The sequence below is a fragment of the Mastigoproctus giganteus genome, chromosome 11 (assembly GCF_048544385.1).
Source record: "Mastigoproctus giganteus isolate SK-2022 chromosome 11, ASM4854438v1, whole genome shotgun sequence".
NCBI classification, from domain to species: domain Eukaryota; kingdom Metazoa; phylum Arthropoda; class Arachnida; order Uropygi; family Thelyphonidae; genus Mastigoproctus; species Mastigoproctus giganteus.
This window is the reverse complement of record NC_143585.1, coordinates 31512979-31530465: the sequence shown is the minus strand read 5'-3', so window position 1 is coordinate 31530465 and position 17487 is coordinate 31512979. Positions and strand designations below refer to the sequence as shown.

General features: G+C 34.3%; 1 protein-coding gene across 1 annotated transcript in view; it reads right to left on the bottom strand.

Annotated features, from left to right (window-relative positions):
• Positions 1-412: 412 nt before the first annotated feature.
• Positions 413-17487, bottom strand: part of EloB (transcription elongation factor elongin B) — a 59238-nt gene continuing 42163 nt past the window's right edge. The window contains exons 3-5 of the mRNA XM_090385421.1: positions 16846-16945; positions 10504-10666; positions 413-1159 (exon numbers count right to left, since the gene is read on the bottom strand). Coding sequence (XP_090241547.1) covers positions 10557-10666; positions 16846-16945 — 210 coding nt within the window. The 3' untranslated portion in view covers positions 413-1159; positions 10504-10556. The remainder of the gene's footprint in view (positions 1160-10503; positions 10667-16845; positions 16946-17487) is intronic.

Genomic DNA, 17487 nt, shown 5'->3' with positions numbered 1-17487 from the left:
GTCTGCAGACTTTGCAATCAGGTGTGGCTCTGAAAATCAGAAGCAGCACCCACCTAATTCTCCTGTTCTCTCATCTTCAGACTGACAAGGAGGTAATTAAGTGATTTTCTGCTCAAAATGATTTCCATTCAAAAGGACTGAAAGAACTTTTCCACAAATGAGCAAAGATGTGTAGCTCTAGAAAGGATGAAATTGCCAGGCAAGTTTCAGATCCCATAAATATTTGAGGGCAAATACCGATTGAAAGAAATTCAAATAATGAATTTTGCATTCAATGAATGAGAATGAACTTCATTACTTAAAGAAATACTTCAATCAATAACTGCATTTTTGTGACTGGCTATATCAAAGAATGATATTTAATACTTATTTAAAGTTAAGTTTTAACCCCATAGAATAAGATAGCCAATACTGATTTTACCATAAGTTATTTATTTTCTAGATTCCAATAAAAACAACTGTAATGCAAGCAATTTTTCAAAATGCCAACTGATATTTACAGAAGTAGCCAATATGAACTACATGAATTAACACTGCTCATCTCATTAGTAGATAATTTCAAAATGTTTCTGGAGAGCAAGGTTACACATGTGCAATTACACAGAATTAAGATTAATGAATATTCAATTTATACTACTGCAAAATTTAAAGGTTCACCTAGTGGATTGCTAAAAATGTTACAAGATGACAAATGAAAACTGCACTTTTACATACTTACAAATTGCACTTCTTTGCTCTAACAGCAACTCAAATTGAAGAATTTCACTTTAAAGATCTCACATTACAATGTTATTACCTGTACATTGTCTTGAAACTAGGATGTTTAAGAAGTGCTGAAAAATATTTTCCACATATAAGATCAGTTGTTACAACTGGCAGAATAAATAGTGTCCAAAACCATGGGAAAGCAGACTACCATCTTCTGTGGTTGAAACATTACTGCAGTTTAGTAACATCCATTTGCATATGCAATGTCAGCACAAAGTGAATCTTTAACTGAATGCAATGGAATGGCACAAGGTTAAACTTTCCAAACAGAATTTTATATATTAGTCACTAGATATGTAGTATCCAACAGCCGATGAAAGGAAAAGATTCTCGAAAATGCACATCTTGGGTAAATTAAGTTTTTTTTGAAGAAATTGACAAATGGAAAATTCTGAAAAAAAAAAAAAAAAATTTAAATCAAAGTTTTGGCAAAAAACAAGTACCAGAGAATAGCTATCTAATCCTAAAATTAATGAAAGTGGCCAGGTTCTGAACCACATTAGTAACCACCTTCATTGAATATTAGTAAAAAACACTTGAAGGAAGCTATTAATTCCTTTATAAGTACAAAATTTTAAAGACATTGATTTATAAATATGAATAATTTGTCATTTGTAATGAGAACTTTATTCTAAACTCAAATCATTAGTTAAAATAAGTTCTTAAAATCTAAGAAAAGAACCTAAGAGAAGTTGTTCTTAGAAAAAGGAACAATTCTGCAATTGAATATCTTACTTGAACAAATGTTAATACAATAAAGTTAAGTAAACTTTATTAAAGATTCAGTAATACTAATAAATATCCAAACACACCAACTAGTGCACTGTACAGCATTCAAACCATTGCTCATTCTTTACAGTTGATTGCACTAAAGAGCAAATGAGTCTACATAAACAAGATGGATACTTCCACAAATCTAATAATGGTTACCATTTCCAATAATTATATTACAAACTTTGTTTCATTTTAATTGGATAATTCTATATTTGATAATAGGATGCTTAATCCACATAAGCTAAACTATGCAACACCCACCCGTCAGTTTCAAGATTTGTCTACATTACAATGCATTCATATTCACTTGTCAAAAATTGCCATTAATTCCCCCAACCTGTTCTATACCACATTTGCTTTCTCATCATGTTATGGACTATTTCAACAGTTCAGTACAAAGCATCATATTCATTACATTAGCATTTAACTAGTACTTTAAACTTAAGTTTAAGAGTAAAAAAGTAAACTGCAGCCATTACCAACCCACTGCAGGATGGAAGCCTCTTCAACAATTCATGTTGAGGGAAATGGACCATAATCTGCCACACTGGTTCAGTGCAAGTTGGCAGATCAACCATATTTAGCAGTGAGGGGCTTGAACCAAGGTCTACTTAGTGTTATTGCACTCACTCCAGACCACTCTCCTACAGAGGCAGTCTTCTACATGAATGTATTCTTTGGAATCTCAACACATTCCATATAGATAAGTGCTTCCATCAAGTATTTTTTGATTGAAAAGGTTTAGCACCAAACTGTTCAGGAATATTTTGCTGAGATGGTATTCATCTGAACAAAGTAGTGTTAGGATTTTTGCCAGTATCATTCAGAATGCTTTAAGGGTTCATTGAAACTGCTAGTTAGGGGGAGAGAAGGGTAATGTAGATCTATGTTTATCTGATATGGGTCAAAGTAATGCTTGCACTCACCTCAAGAATTTTGTTGCTGCAAGAGCAAATGTTGGAAGATGTTCTGAGGGTATGCCTCAAATGAGGGGGAAGATAAATCTAAGGAAATAAACCTAGCTAACTTCAAGGGGTTTATCAGGTTACTAAACTATAGAATATTAGTCTTAACTGTTTATAGTAATGTCAAGAGTTGAGTTGTCAAAATGGCTGAATTTGAACTGCTGGTTAGGACAACCAATGCTGACATAATAGGGCTAACAGACACATGGTGCCTACTGGATATTGGGGATGAATTCCACTACAGTATGTAGTGGAACTCATCCCCAATATCCAGGAGGCACCATGTTTAGGAAAGACAGGGTGATGAGGTCATGTTCTTAATCTGCCACACAGATTAAGAACATGATCCATCAAAAGCACACCTGAGTATGAAGAGCTTTTGCCAAGTCTGAAGTTACATCTGCCAGCATAGAATCTGTGTGATGCAAGTAAAGATATGATGGGAGTGAGTAATCTACAGACTGGAAGATTGTGAAGAGTATGTAGTCTACAGATAGAAGTGGCAAGCAAGCATGTCTTATTACAGACAACTTTAATCTACCCCAAATTGACTGGGGTAAGTAGAAGGGGAAGCTTGCCATGGGGAAAATAAAATTAACAAGATTTGTACTAGCATGTTAGAGTAAGTACTAGGGGTGAGAATATTCTTTACCTCAATGCTAACAAGTGATGACATCACAGGGATTAAAGTAGATGAATCATTGTCAGGAAGTGATCATGTAATTTTCAGCTGGAAGATGTATTAGTATCAGCCACATGGTGCAAGAAAGCCTATGGCTTATGCTGCACCAGCCAAAAAAAATAATCCAAACAAAACAATGATAAAAACAAAAAAAAAAAAATAAACTAAATAATAATAATTAATAAATAAATATATATATAAATAAAAAGGAAATTAAACCTATCATCCTATGCACTTCCCTTACCCAAAAGTACTATCCAGATGACCTTTGAATTTCCCCAAATTGTCAGCCTCTACCACCCATGAAGGCAACTTATTCCAGTAATTTATAACTCTGGCTAAAATAAAACTTCCTGCAGTCCAATCTAAACATGTTGCAGTAGTTAAAGGTAAAGGCACAGGTTTTAACTTGTGAAGAGGGACTTGGACAGTTTAACGTGTGCAGATTGCACAAGCGAGGGCAATTACATTTGAATTATGGAACTTTTAAAGCAAGTCACAGAAGCCACAAATGCATATACCATTAAGCAAATACTATAGGGGAAGGGGATGCCAAAATGGATGATTAGGGAGCTGACCAATCAAACAGAGCAGAAAAAGATAGCATGTGATAGAGCAACACATATTGAAGCCTACAACAGGTACAAGTTGCCACAAATGAGGTTAGGGAGACAGACTGCATATGAGAAAACACTGGCCAAGGCCAAAGAATGGTGACAAGGAATTTCATGTATGTGAATACAACCAGATCAGACTTGTGCACTGGGTGTGGGGAAACCTTAGATAACCCAGCTGATGTTGCAGAACTGAACAGGACTTTGCATTGGTCTTTACTAATGAAAAGACAGAAGAGACAGTGAGACAGCTATATGAAATTAGTAATTTGCTAATTTCAGATACTGTATATTAGAAATAACTTAGGTATACAGCTAAGGTTCCTGAAGTTAATATATACCTGGTAGCTTTAGGGAAGACCAGAGTGAGTGTACTGAACCATTGAGGTTAATACTGAACCATATGAGGGCATCTTTAGACTTGGGGAGATTCCTTTGGATCAAAAGAAGTGCCAATGTATTGCCAATACATAAAGGCAGTACTAAGAGTGAAGTTGATAAGTACAGACTGGTTAGTCTGTACTTAAAGTGGTAGGGAACATAAGAGGCAATGAGTAAAAGTGTAATCCAACAGATAGATGTGCCATTCTAAAGGAAACATGACAGGATGACACTGATTTCTAGGTAAGATCATGCATCTATTAGGGATTACCCAAACTTCTAATTGCTCTTGGCATAAGCACATTACAAATATTGCTTCCTCTGCATCTAAAGAACTGGGTTCTGTTGCTCAGTGTTACTTTTAATCCAAGCAGCTGTTCATTCTGTACAAATTGAAAACTACTCTATCATGGAACATTGTTCCCACATCTAGAGTGGTCCCTAAAACCTCTCAGGCTTCTAAATTCCACTTAGAAGAGGGTAGTTAGGTTCAACTCCAATGCCAACAAGTATCTTCAATCTGTGCATGGTACTAAATACCATAGGGTCTAATAGTTGCTTGTGGTTTTTATAAAAAAGAAAGTCTCAATTACAATATAAACACTAACAATTTAGCCTGACATGAGCTTGCTTTCCTGTGTAAAAAGGAAAAATGCAATGTGTTGAACTTTTATTTTAACTTCCATTCAATCAAGAATATTGTCTTCATGACAGCAACAGTACAAAGCCAACTTCTGCATAAGTATATAGGTGGTAGATGATTTGTCATTTGGTCCAATACTACCACTTTGCTTAAGTGCAACTGCAAAATATCTATATGTTCAAAATTAGAGCTTATTCCATTTACAATGCTATACATATGAGTTTTACTTCATTACTTTGGTAAATATTTGCAGAACTGAGTGAAATTTGATATACTCTCCCTAAAATGTCTACTTGATGTTGCTATTTTCTATTTCAACATAATGAAAATACAGGGTTGTTAAAATTAAAGTATCCCTATGTAGATGCCTCTGGAGCAAGTTCCAAGGCTTGTACTGAAGAGAAATTTGAACAGGTACAATAAAGAATGCACTCCATTTATTGGAAAAAAAATTACTTACAAAATTCACTTTATGGTGCATAACTATCTTAGTTATGATTATGCAAATAACTTATTTGCATAAGTTATGGCCACAGTGCCACTACTCACCTCTACTGTACTGTAGAAAAGCATAGCAGTCTCTTCAAAATCAGATGTTTGCCTACACTAACAACAGCAATGCTACACTACAATGCAGCTGCCAGAATTCTGGCATCAGAAGTGCATAAGGTGTGGACCTATGACTGTTTGTCCTGTCTGCAAAATGATTGCAAAATTTAAAGCAACAGGACATCTTTGTGTTCAACCAGGTAGAGGTTGAAAACAAGTGGACTCTTCTCACATTGAAGATGTGGCTATGGCTGTTGCTGATTTATCTAGTCAATCTCCATGTGATAGTGCAAGTGTGCCAGCTGTTTCTTGGGAGGTAGACATGCCGTATTCCACTGTAAGGCTAGTAATTTCAGGTGTTGCAGATATTCTTTTCACACATTCACTTCAGTTTCTGGCACAAATGACAGATATCACTTGGCCATGGAACATCCTTTGGAGTGATGAAGCCCACTTCTGCTTAAATGGACAAGTGAATATGCACAACTGTTGCATTGGGCAACAGAAAACGTTAGTTATCCAAGAGGTCCCATTGCATTCTCCAAAAGTGACAGCATGGTGTGGATTTACAGCCACATTCATGATTGTGGCTATTTTTTTTGAATAGAAAACCAACTGGACTCTGCACCTGTTCCGTCACTGGACAAAGATATGAAGTGTTGGCAAATTTTGCAATACCAGAGCTGCGACAATGTGGGTGCCTTCAGGATACCATATTCATGCAAGATGGTGCACCACCCCACATCCACCATTGTCCAAAGATTTAAGGCAACACTTTACAGATGAACAGGTCATCAACTGTTGTTTCCAGACATCTTGGCCACCCCATGCAACTTCTGGTTGTGGGTTTTTGAAGAACCAGGTTTATCAGGAAGGATGTCAAACTCTGGCAGATCTGAAGGACAGCATTAGATGTAATGTGCTGGCTATTCCAGTTGACATTTACATTCTGCTGTAGAAAATTTGTTCTTTGAATGGAAACAGTTGTTGACCAAAATAGGACACATTGAACAATTGTAGTTTATTTGGTTTTTAGCAGCACTAGCAACTAAGGCCAAACTGCTCCAGGATATGCAGTGGTCATTCCCTGACCTTTCTGCATCCTCCGTATTTGGTGGCGATGGGCTCGAACCCCAGTCTAATCAAGAAGTGGGTGCTATGCGCTGCTGCTCCTTCCCACCTGGCTACGGGGGCACCAACAGTTGTGTTGTTCAAGTGATTTGTATTGGCACAGCACCATATAGACAGATTTAAATTTTTTTTTAATAAATGGAGAGTGCATTCTTTATTGTACCTGTTTACAAATTTCTCTTTGGTACAAGCCTTAGAACTCTCCAGAGCCCTCTTACATAGGGATATTATAATTTTAACAACCCTGTATTTACCACATGGCTGTTTCTGATACAAGTCATAATAAACAAGTCCCCAATTATAATTATTAAAATCATGTAGTATTTATATTAATACAATAATCAAACCTCAAATTTTGGGCTGTTGGGCCCCACACACCACCACATTTGCTACAAAACAGGGTTACTAGAGGTTTGATGGGACAAAGCTCTAGTATCTCCTACCCTACTTATACAATATAAGTAGTCTTGTGGGGGAATAAGAGGTAGGTATAGCTTCAATGATTTTTGCAGTCCAGCAGCTAAAAGTCCCCTGCAAATCTACCGTATGCTCTAGGAGAGCAGATCAATTAGTGTATGATCTTGATAGCTTTACTCTGCCAGTCATGATTATCAATAGCAGTATGGCATTAACCTGATAAAACATTGGTCTTCTGAACTGGCAGATTGTAGGGAGCATAAAATTGTCTAAAAAGGTAGGCAATATACCTTGTTTTATGCATATCCAAAAGTATACCATAAATATTTTTTAGCTATGGAGGTTTAAATTCTCATTTACTAGCCCATTATTTCTCTATACAGTTATTCATTGTACTCTGTCATTAGGCCTATCACTCATTTTTGCTTTCCCAGTGTTTATGTAAGATGGGTTACCACCCAGAGAACAAAGTGTTTGGAACAGTACCTACACACAAATCATTTGCAGTGATAAGGGATATTCAGTCTTCATTTGTAATGTCTTTTATTAGTAAAGTCACCAAAAGGGAACTAAAATAGGGCAACTTCTCATACCACCATAATTCTAATGTATACTGTAAAGACAGCAGTTTCCCCAGTTATGTCATGCAGGATTCTCACCTGATTTGGCAGCATATCACATCTTTGAACTTAAATATGAAGGGCAAGACTGCACAAGCCAAATGTTACCATCTGCTGAATGCAGTTGGCAACTTTTGCCTTATGCACCACTTTCATGTATTTCATTTCAAACTTTATAATTAAGCACGCAGTGTATATAAAAACAGGAAAGTGTATTCTGAAAGTTTTCCATCTTTGGTACTGCTAACCTAATCAATTGAAAAGAAATGAAAGGCAATGACAGTTAAAAAAATGTTTCAGAATTGAGCATTTTATATAGTTAAAAAATGCAGTGTACCTGTATGCACAAAAGATGTTTTATTTTATGTTAAAACATTATGGTCAAAACCTACATTATAGGTTGATGTTGATCAAAATCTTGAAAAGCAGATTTTATTAAAGTCTGTGCATTTTATTCTTGCATAAAATCACTGCTTACTTTACAAAATCAATGTTAGTGACTGAGTTAGTGTCATTTAGGACATGTCATTCCATATCTTAGCATGAAATTATTCTACCAAATCAAAGTTACTGCCATTTAGGAAGAGAAGTCATTTAAAATCTGACTAATTGCATTATTTCTGAAAAAAATTAATCAATTGCACCATTTCCGTAAGAAAATTATTACCAATAGATTTTACTAGTGCTGCCATAGATGTTTTCACATCAAAAAGCTGATCTTTAAAATGAAGTAATATTAAAAATGGGTCTTTATGCAACATAGGAGTTCCTTAAGATTTGTTTAGCTGCAAATTGTAATATAATCGTAAGAAAATTAACAGATTAGTGGCATTAGATATGATGCTATAAAGTTTGTAGGTTTTTGCAATAGCTATTTCATGAAGTATTCTGGATACAAGGTAGGACAGTTTGTCAAAATGCTCATTACTCAACTAAAACAAATCAATGCTTTTTTAAAGCAAAGAGTAGACTTAGAGGCCAAATTTGTGGACCACTTCTAGAAGTTTAAGGCTTAGAGAAGATTCTATTTGATTTGGTTAGTTTGTAATATCTTCTAAGTTAGAATTTCTTTTAGCCTTTTCTTTTTTGATCACTAGGACAAAATTCTGCAAAGTAACCAAGGCTGATAGCTTAGAGAAATTAAAGCTCAATTGAATAGCTACCTATATAAAAAGTGGAAATCAATAATTAGTTTCTTATTGTTTTTATATTTAATTTTTGGCTGGTACAGCAAAGCTTGGACTTTCTTGCACTATATAGTTAATACAATATACAGTATTATAGTGACAGTTAATTTTTGGAGTTAAATATGGTGGCCATTTTTGGTTTAAAGGAGATTGTTATAATATAAACATTCTAATATGAAATTAGAATTAGTGTACATATCTATGTATTCATTGTTATTTTAGAAACCAAATGAATATAAACTGGTTATTTTCATTCAAAAGAATGAATTAAGATTTCCAAATTTGTCTGGAAATCCACACCAAGTAGATATTTTTATATTCAGAATTTCAAAAAGGGAAAGCAGAGGATCTGTCAATGACCCTGTTTTATTGTCCTATTACTTAGTGACAAGTTCATATACATTTAGGAAGGAATAACAAATTCAGTTTCCTTGATATTGATTAGATGTTGAATATAAAGGATTTTCCAATAACGAAAGGCAGAAAGCAGCCTGCTACAACATCCACAGGCAGAGCAACCAACTGGTGGTGATTAATCTGACAAATTATTCATTACTAAATATAAAAATATAGGGAAATTGTAATGTTATTTTTGTCTGAGTTGTTATTATCATTTGCTTCACATACATGGGGGGCCTTCCCCCTGTAACTTATGGGTGCCCATTCAGATTTGTCTGTTATGGTGGCAATTCATCTACAGGCTGACCCAACAAATTTACTACCAATTAATGAAAAATTATACTAACTAATTTTAGAATTACATCAAAAGGAAAGACTTATAATAGATGTAATTTTGCAACAATGCATCTACATATACAGGGATAAACAAATGGTTTGTAACCTGGCATTAACTCATATCAACATATGTGCTGTTAATAAGAGCAAAGTTAACCCATGTAACCTGCAAGAAATAATTCAAAATTATTCACTTTGTCATTTTTACATCATGAAAAATTAAATTCATTATATTAAAATGATTTTTGGAATATAAGAGTATTCCATAGTGCTTTTGACATGTTTTTTTTTCATCTTATTTAGAAGGATTGAATATCTCCCATATAATTGACTGACAGCAAGTAAAATGTCAACTGCAAAACATGTGCACTCAAACAACTGGACACCAGCCAGACTCCTCCATGAATGAAACCAGAGCATAATTACCAGATATGGTGTCATGAAGTGTAAGGAGTATGCTTCAATAATGGGATGGAAGAGATGCACACAATTGAGAACAGGCTTAATTTTGTGCTGCATTTGAGCAACAAAAGACTTCTAGAATTAATAGGCAACAAAATCAAAGCAAATACTTTCAATTAAGTTGTTTGCTTGTTGAAAGGGCTTCATCTACTGAGCTGATGGCACAACACTATTGAAGGTCAAATGGGGTCTCAGATCCCATGCACCATGCTTGGTTGGGGTTAAATATCAGTTGTATATCAATTATCTACCAATATTCAAAATTATGAATTTTATTTACTGCCAATAACCCATCAAGTACAGGATAATAACTGTACTCTTGTTATCTCAAGATAACTAGGTGATTCTCAGATGGAGCCTCTATCCCATGCCATTAAGTGAAAAATGGAATACCTACATGATTTTTATTTCCCTTTCCTTGAATGATTAAAACCAGAGTAATATTTTGCAGATTGTCAGCAAAATTGTGGGAATGAAATCATTCCTCATCTGTCACCATTTGCTATTAAGTTAACATACTGTAAGTTACAGAAATTTTACAATTAGTATCCATAATCCTGCAAAATATTACTTACCTTTTCTGAAAAAATAAAGAAAAATAGCAGTGATATGAGAACTATACATATATTCAAGCAACTGTTTGTTCATGGCTTTGTGCTTCAGGTGGTTTCATTACATCAGGCAATTCTGGTGGATTTGAGAGAGGTGTAATCTCTAGAGGTTCAACCTTCCCACTTTCTATATATAGAAAAAAGTTTTAGTAATTAAACAGATAAACATCTTATAATTAAAAGAAAATTTAAGGCAGAAGAGAAAGTTAACTTAATCAGTGATCTACTAAGTTTTATAGATATAGTAGGTACAAGGTAATTTGAAAGCTTAGGGCTATTTATCATAAAGCTCAAATGAACAGATGGTTTCCAGCAGAGATATAGCAAATTTTTGTATCATGTAAGGTTTTCAGACATGGAGGAAAAGAAACTTAAGTTGTGCATAACACCAACATTCAATGTTAATGTATCTAACAAGTGGGTTCCCAAAATTCATGATTAAACTTTATATGTAAGGTATTAAAAGGGACATGCATTTGACTGAATATCAAAATTGCTAATTTTTAAAAGCTCAAATTCTGTTTTGAGTTATAAACAGAATCTTCAAAAATACAAGTCTTAGATCTTTAAAATATAAGTTATGCAAAATACATATATAAACAGGGATGCCATTATGCAGAATTATCTTCTGGACTAAAGCAATCACCAAGGAACAACCAGGGTTGATTGATAAGTTTAACCTAGAATAGGAGTTAGTATAAATGATTTTTAAACTATTTTTCAAAATAGTGGAAAATCAGTTCAAAAGTATGGTCACTTAACATCACTCAAATTTCCTTTCAGACAAATATAGTGGACAAGACAATTCATAACCACCTTGAAATTTTAGGTGTTGCAACAGCCAGTGTGGAAACTGGTGTGCTGTTTCCACACTGGCTGTTGAAACAAAGCACATTTAGCCAGCTTTCCTGGTCTCTGATTGGATTGCATCTTGTAATTTACTCTATTACTAAATTAGTATAGAATCTATTATTTGCAAGATAATCTTGCATTACTATCCCTTTTGAATTTTAGAAGACAGATGCCATGACCTTGATTACCAATGACTGACTTTGCTTTCTGTAGGTGGTGTACTAGGTGCTTCCATTGTTTTGGAGTTTTTCCTCTGGACAGCAGTAATACTTTCATTCATAATTACATATCTGGCCAGAAAGTTTAGGTTGATAACCTGAATTTAAGTTTTCAGTCTAAGACACTTCTCATCAGGTTTCAAAAAGCAAGGATCTTTGAGATATCCTAATTCATTTGAAATCATCCATCACCATATCATGAACATGTTTTCTGGAGTTTCTGCTGATAGTTGTCCACTACATCTTCAATGCTGGTTCTGCCATGTTTAAATTCATCCATCCTTCCTTTCAATTTGACAGTTAAATATTTACAGATGTTAATGTATTTAGAATGTTTTCTTTATTGCTCAACCTTTTCATAAAAGATTTCATTGTGGCCATAAGTTCCATTATTCAGGTTCAAATTACTGAAAACAATATGCACAAATACACTATTCTAGGAGGGGTTAGAAGCTTACCAAAACCCTCATATGACCATATGTAAAGTGGTGTCATTTAGTATTTAGAAGGGATATCTGAAAGATCAACCAACTGGGATACCTAAAATAGTTGACAGATTACCTAAAGGAATAAATTATATAATAGCCAAGTGAAACTATGAAATAGTTTACTCATATTTATTAATTTATAATATGAATAATGTACAATGGTTAATAAGGAACAATATACAATAGTACTGTTGCATCAATCCAATGACTTAAGATTGAAGATAATCTAAGGGACCTGTTTCTAGCAAGCTTTAAGTAAATTATATCAGGTATAAAAGAAAAAAAAAACTGTTCCTTTTATATTAAATTAAAATTCATATACATTGATTACTGACCAAATTTAATATTCATATCTTTAGATTATTCCTTCTACATGCTTATTATAATCACATTAGTATTACTTGCATTGCTCAGCTGGCAAAGAGTATTTGAGGAGAATGACAAAAAGGAAATTTTCTGTAGCTATAACATTAAGTTCTCAGGAAACTGATTAAGCTCATTTTTAGTGGTGGTTCACAACAAAATCATTTAATTGATTTTTTAATGCTACATATGATCATGTAAAATTGCACATTTACATTTCTTTAAATATGCATCTGCCCCTTAAATAGGGGCAGATGCATAGATGCTGACAAGAGGGAGCAGGAGACATTTCTGGTTTTAAGAAACACCAAACCAAAACAATAAATACAACTATTAACATAATTTTGGGTACTCTGGGAAAGGAGCAAACCTCAATGGCAACAATCAAGAGATAATTGTTATGGGCTCTGATGCAAGTGGAGCAGAACCACTGATGTTGAAAAAACCTTTTGCCATTTGGATTCATGTATAAAATGCTGTATACAGTTAATTTTAGCAATTAGAGGAAAGCCAGGAGCTTTTATGAGAGCATTGCAAAGATGCAGGGAAGATTTCTAATGCCACAAGTACTTTAACTGTAATAAGTTGTTACTGCACTACTCTTAAGTTTTATTTTGAGTTTTTCCTCCATTAAGCTCTTGTTGCCAGGAGCTTTTGCTCAGTTTGACATTTACTTAATGTTCCCTGAATTACATTTAAATTTCAAGTTTTAAATTGAGAAATTTTACTTGATTTCATCATTAAGAATGAAAATACTGCTGTACCCACAAATAAAGCAGATCCTAGAAACAAGATCCCTAAAATAATAATGGTAAGAATCCACATCATACACTTCCTCCATACAGATTTGTGCCTACAAATCTTAACACCTTCAGTGAACCTAACAGCAGTGGCTCAAGCAAGAATTAAGCATTATTATAAATGCATTATCATTAATAAAATCTACAGAAATATTTTCTACCTTCCTAAATACAGGAAACTAACTGTAATAGTTAGTGATTTTGCTTAGGTTTTGTACAGAAACTATGCAAGAATCTGTTAGGTCACCAACCAGGTCTCTACAACTATTTGTTTTTTGCTTCAAGAGCTGTGGTACTGGATAAGTCAACACCATGCTTGTTTATAGCTTTAGGTTACTTTATTTTCTTCTCCCAATAGTTCAATAAACATCTACAATCTTACCCTAGTTATTTTCACATAGCAAGACAGGAACAAAATCCCATACTCTCAAGACTGCTACTACACTATAGGAAGCAATATGAATATTGCTAATCTGGCACATTTTGCAGTATACAAAATTAGAAACAAAGCCAAAAAATTGAATACATACTGATGTTTTAAATAACATACAATAAGCAGGAATTGTGCACACAAGATTTCACACCTTAATCTTAAATTGGAAAGACTAAGAATAATATTTCTATTTTATGTTCAAAAATTTTTATTTACAATTTTCAGCAGAATGAGTTTATTTTAAATAAAAACTTAAGTGTAAAGCATGTTTTTAAAATAATTTATTAAAACTTAAGCGTAAGAGATTGCAATAAGTACTGAAATCCATTAAGAAGAAATGAAGTAGTCAATTTCAAACAGAATTGAAGAAAATTCTGAAAAATTAGTGAGGGCAGTCAATTAAATTCCTTAAATTGAGGCTGATTACAGACTGCTTAAAAAAAAAACTTGCCACCAGAGAATAGCAACAAATACTTGTCTATGCTTTAAAAGATAAAAGTTTTGAATCTGAAAAACTTAAACTTCTACAAAAATGATAGCAACCATATAGGAAAAGAAATTACATTGTATGATAACAGGCAAAAAAGCTTGTTGAGGACACCTGAATCCTATAAATTAGGAGCATAAGATTAAAATTTTGCTTTTGTAATATGGAGGTGATATATTACCACTTTTCAGGTGTTTTTGAATGAAATGAGTGATGCTCAGAACAGCAAGCAATACTGTTCTCAAGTATGGAGACTTCATCTGACAAAAAAAAAAGAAAAAAAGCTTCTTGAAAGGATCCAAAGGCTGGCAACTCAAATGGTGAGATTTGCAGAAGGACTGAGGAAAGATTGTGGGCTACAAAGCTTGGCAACCAGACACCTCAGAGATGAGGCAACTGAGGTTTATAAGGCACAGAGGGATTAGTAAAAAAGGTGAAATTTGTTAAAGAATTCCAGAACTAGAGACCATAAATTCAAATTACAGGGGTTGAGGTTAAGATTAGATTGTAGGAAATTTTTAGCCAGTGAGTTGATTGCTGAAACAAAATGCCCTCATATGTAGTGGAGGCTGACAATTGGAATAAATTCAAGGGTCAACTGGATAGTTACCTATGTGAGGAGAGGAGCATATAATTTGTTGTTTTTTCCCAGTCCAGCAAAAGTCTGGACTCCTTGCACTATATGGCAAACACCACAAGGTCATTCTAGTGCTATTATTGCAGATAGTCCTCTATACATAATCACCATATAGTGCAAGGAAGCCACAGGCTTTTGTGGCACTGGCAAAAAAAAAAATGCAAATTATATGCTCCCTCCTCACACAAGTAGCTATCCAGTTGACCTTTGAATTTATTCAAATTGTCAGCCAATACCTACAAGGGCAACTTATTCCAACAACTCACTGGCTAAAAGAAAAACTTCTAACAATCTAATTCTCAATCCCTGTAATTTGAATTTATGATCTACTTCTGGAGTTCTTTAAGAGAATTCCATCTTCATTCATTTTACTAATCCCTCTCAAAGCCTTGTACCCCAATCAAGTTAACTCTGAGGTGCCTGGTTGCTAGCTCTACAGTCTTCCCTTGTAGTCTTCCTTCTGTTGATCTCACCATTGAGTTGCCCATCTTTGGATCCTTTCAAGAAGCAGTGTTTTCAGATGAAGTCTCCACACTTCAACACAGTATTCAAAATTTGGTCTTACAATAGCCTTATACAATGGGATTATGATCCCACAGGATCACTTTCAATAAATCATTAATAGGAGACCTTGGGCTTTCGTGGCCACCTGTTCACAAAGCTTTATATCTGCCTGTATTGTAACTCCCAGATCCCTTTCCACTGTTTTTAATTCAACCCCACCAAGTGTATATAATTTGTGGGTTGCTATTTCCCAAGTGCAAGACTTTGGCATTTTGCAGCATTAACATAGCTGCCACTTCTCAGGCCATCTGAAGTATGTTCAAGTCATCCCAAAGGAGCACTGCTTGGCAGTGATCATTAGCAACTTGCCATCTGTATATTGGCATGCCTTTGTCATTTATGAAAATTGAGGTTAAAGAACTGATCTGAGGGATCCCACTCCTGAAGTTACTGATCTAAAGGATATCCATTGATCATAACCTTCTGCCCTGCAGCCACCGATCTTAGAATCTTACCAGTAATCCAGTCTGTTCAAAGCTTATACAGTAAGCTTCTTATGAGGGACCAAGTCAAATACTTTGCTAAAATCCAAATACTGTTGAAATTATTCCTTAAATCCAGCTCATGAGTAACTGTCAAAATAGCCTACTAAGTTAAGCATGATTTACCCCCAACAAAGCCACGTTGGGTGTTCTTTGGAATGTTATATCTTAATCACTGCCTCTAAGATTTTTCTTATCACTGAAGTCAGAATAACTGGTCTGTAGTTAGTAACTTCACTACAAGTAGTTGTAGTATTAGCAATACACTGGTACTTTTCCAATCCAAAAGATTGCCTCATAATTAGCCTTAATGGTTCAATACACCCCCTGGTGGAGTCCCTCAATACTACTAGGTGTGTACCATCAACTCCCAGAAGCCTTACTTGCATTTATGCTCTAAGGTTTTCCAACAAACAATCTGTAACTAAGAAACTAATTTCATATAGCTCACAACTGGAAGGATTTGCTTGCAAAAATTCAACACTAGCAAGCAAATTTGAAAGTTTCTAACATTCTGGCTGCCTCACTCCTTTGAACCAGTTACTTTTGGCTGTAGCATTATCTGAATGTCTGCACTCAGTCACCTGTGCAGACAGGTCTACACATATGCTGCACCATCAAACCAATCTTATCAAGCAATAGCCACCTAGGGGATGTGCACTAAATCACTTTGCAACAATGAGCAAGAAAAATTAAGCCTCTGACCATAAGATTCAGATTCCAAATTAATGCAACCCACTTGTTCTATAAATAGCCAAAGTTCAGTATGCAGGGGTATACTTAATTACTATCACCTTGTATGTATAAGTAAATGGTGAAATCAAAGTTAAATGAAACAATGTTCCCTGATAATGCAGAACTACATAATCATTTTGCATTTTAAAACACTTCCAACTTCTATCTGTTTAGAAATAGAAGAGGAGCAATTTTTAAACAATACAAAAAATCTGTTTAATCAAATTTGTTTCTCATACTGATATACCTTGGTCTTGGTATGCTAAACCAACTGTAGCAGGTGCCTGTGCTTTTGCTGTTGAACTATTTAGTCCATAATCTCCTAGTGTTCTAGTATCATCCATTACCTAGATGGAATGGAAAATATTTAAAGACATTACAATTAACACATTGAGGAATAACACATTTCAAACAATGTTAAATGCATTCTGGTTTTATTTCATGAAGTCACTAAACAGGTATGGAACCAATCAAGCATTGGAATGGATGACTATAGATCACTTCATAAAATGGCTTTAATATCTACTTCCAGAAAACTTGTTTGACAAAAAAAAAATCCATAATTATTATACATTTTGTATTCTACTTATTCATCTCATCTATAAAAATTTGGCTATAAGGAAACTGATAGATGTCTAGCAATTTTGCTGGATGAAGGCAATATGATAGAAATATTCCTGCCTTCAGTTAAAACAAAACAGCACAATGTTCAAGTAAATGCTCAGTTAATTATAGAAACAAAGTCCAAGACTCATTCAAGCCTAAATTTATCACCTGCAAGTCAGAATGGGACAAGCTAGTATATTAAAATAATACTTTATTAGATAGCAATAAATCTCAATATAATACACTACACTGATATATAAAATGACAATTCAGAAATCTGTAT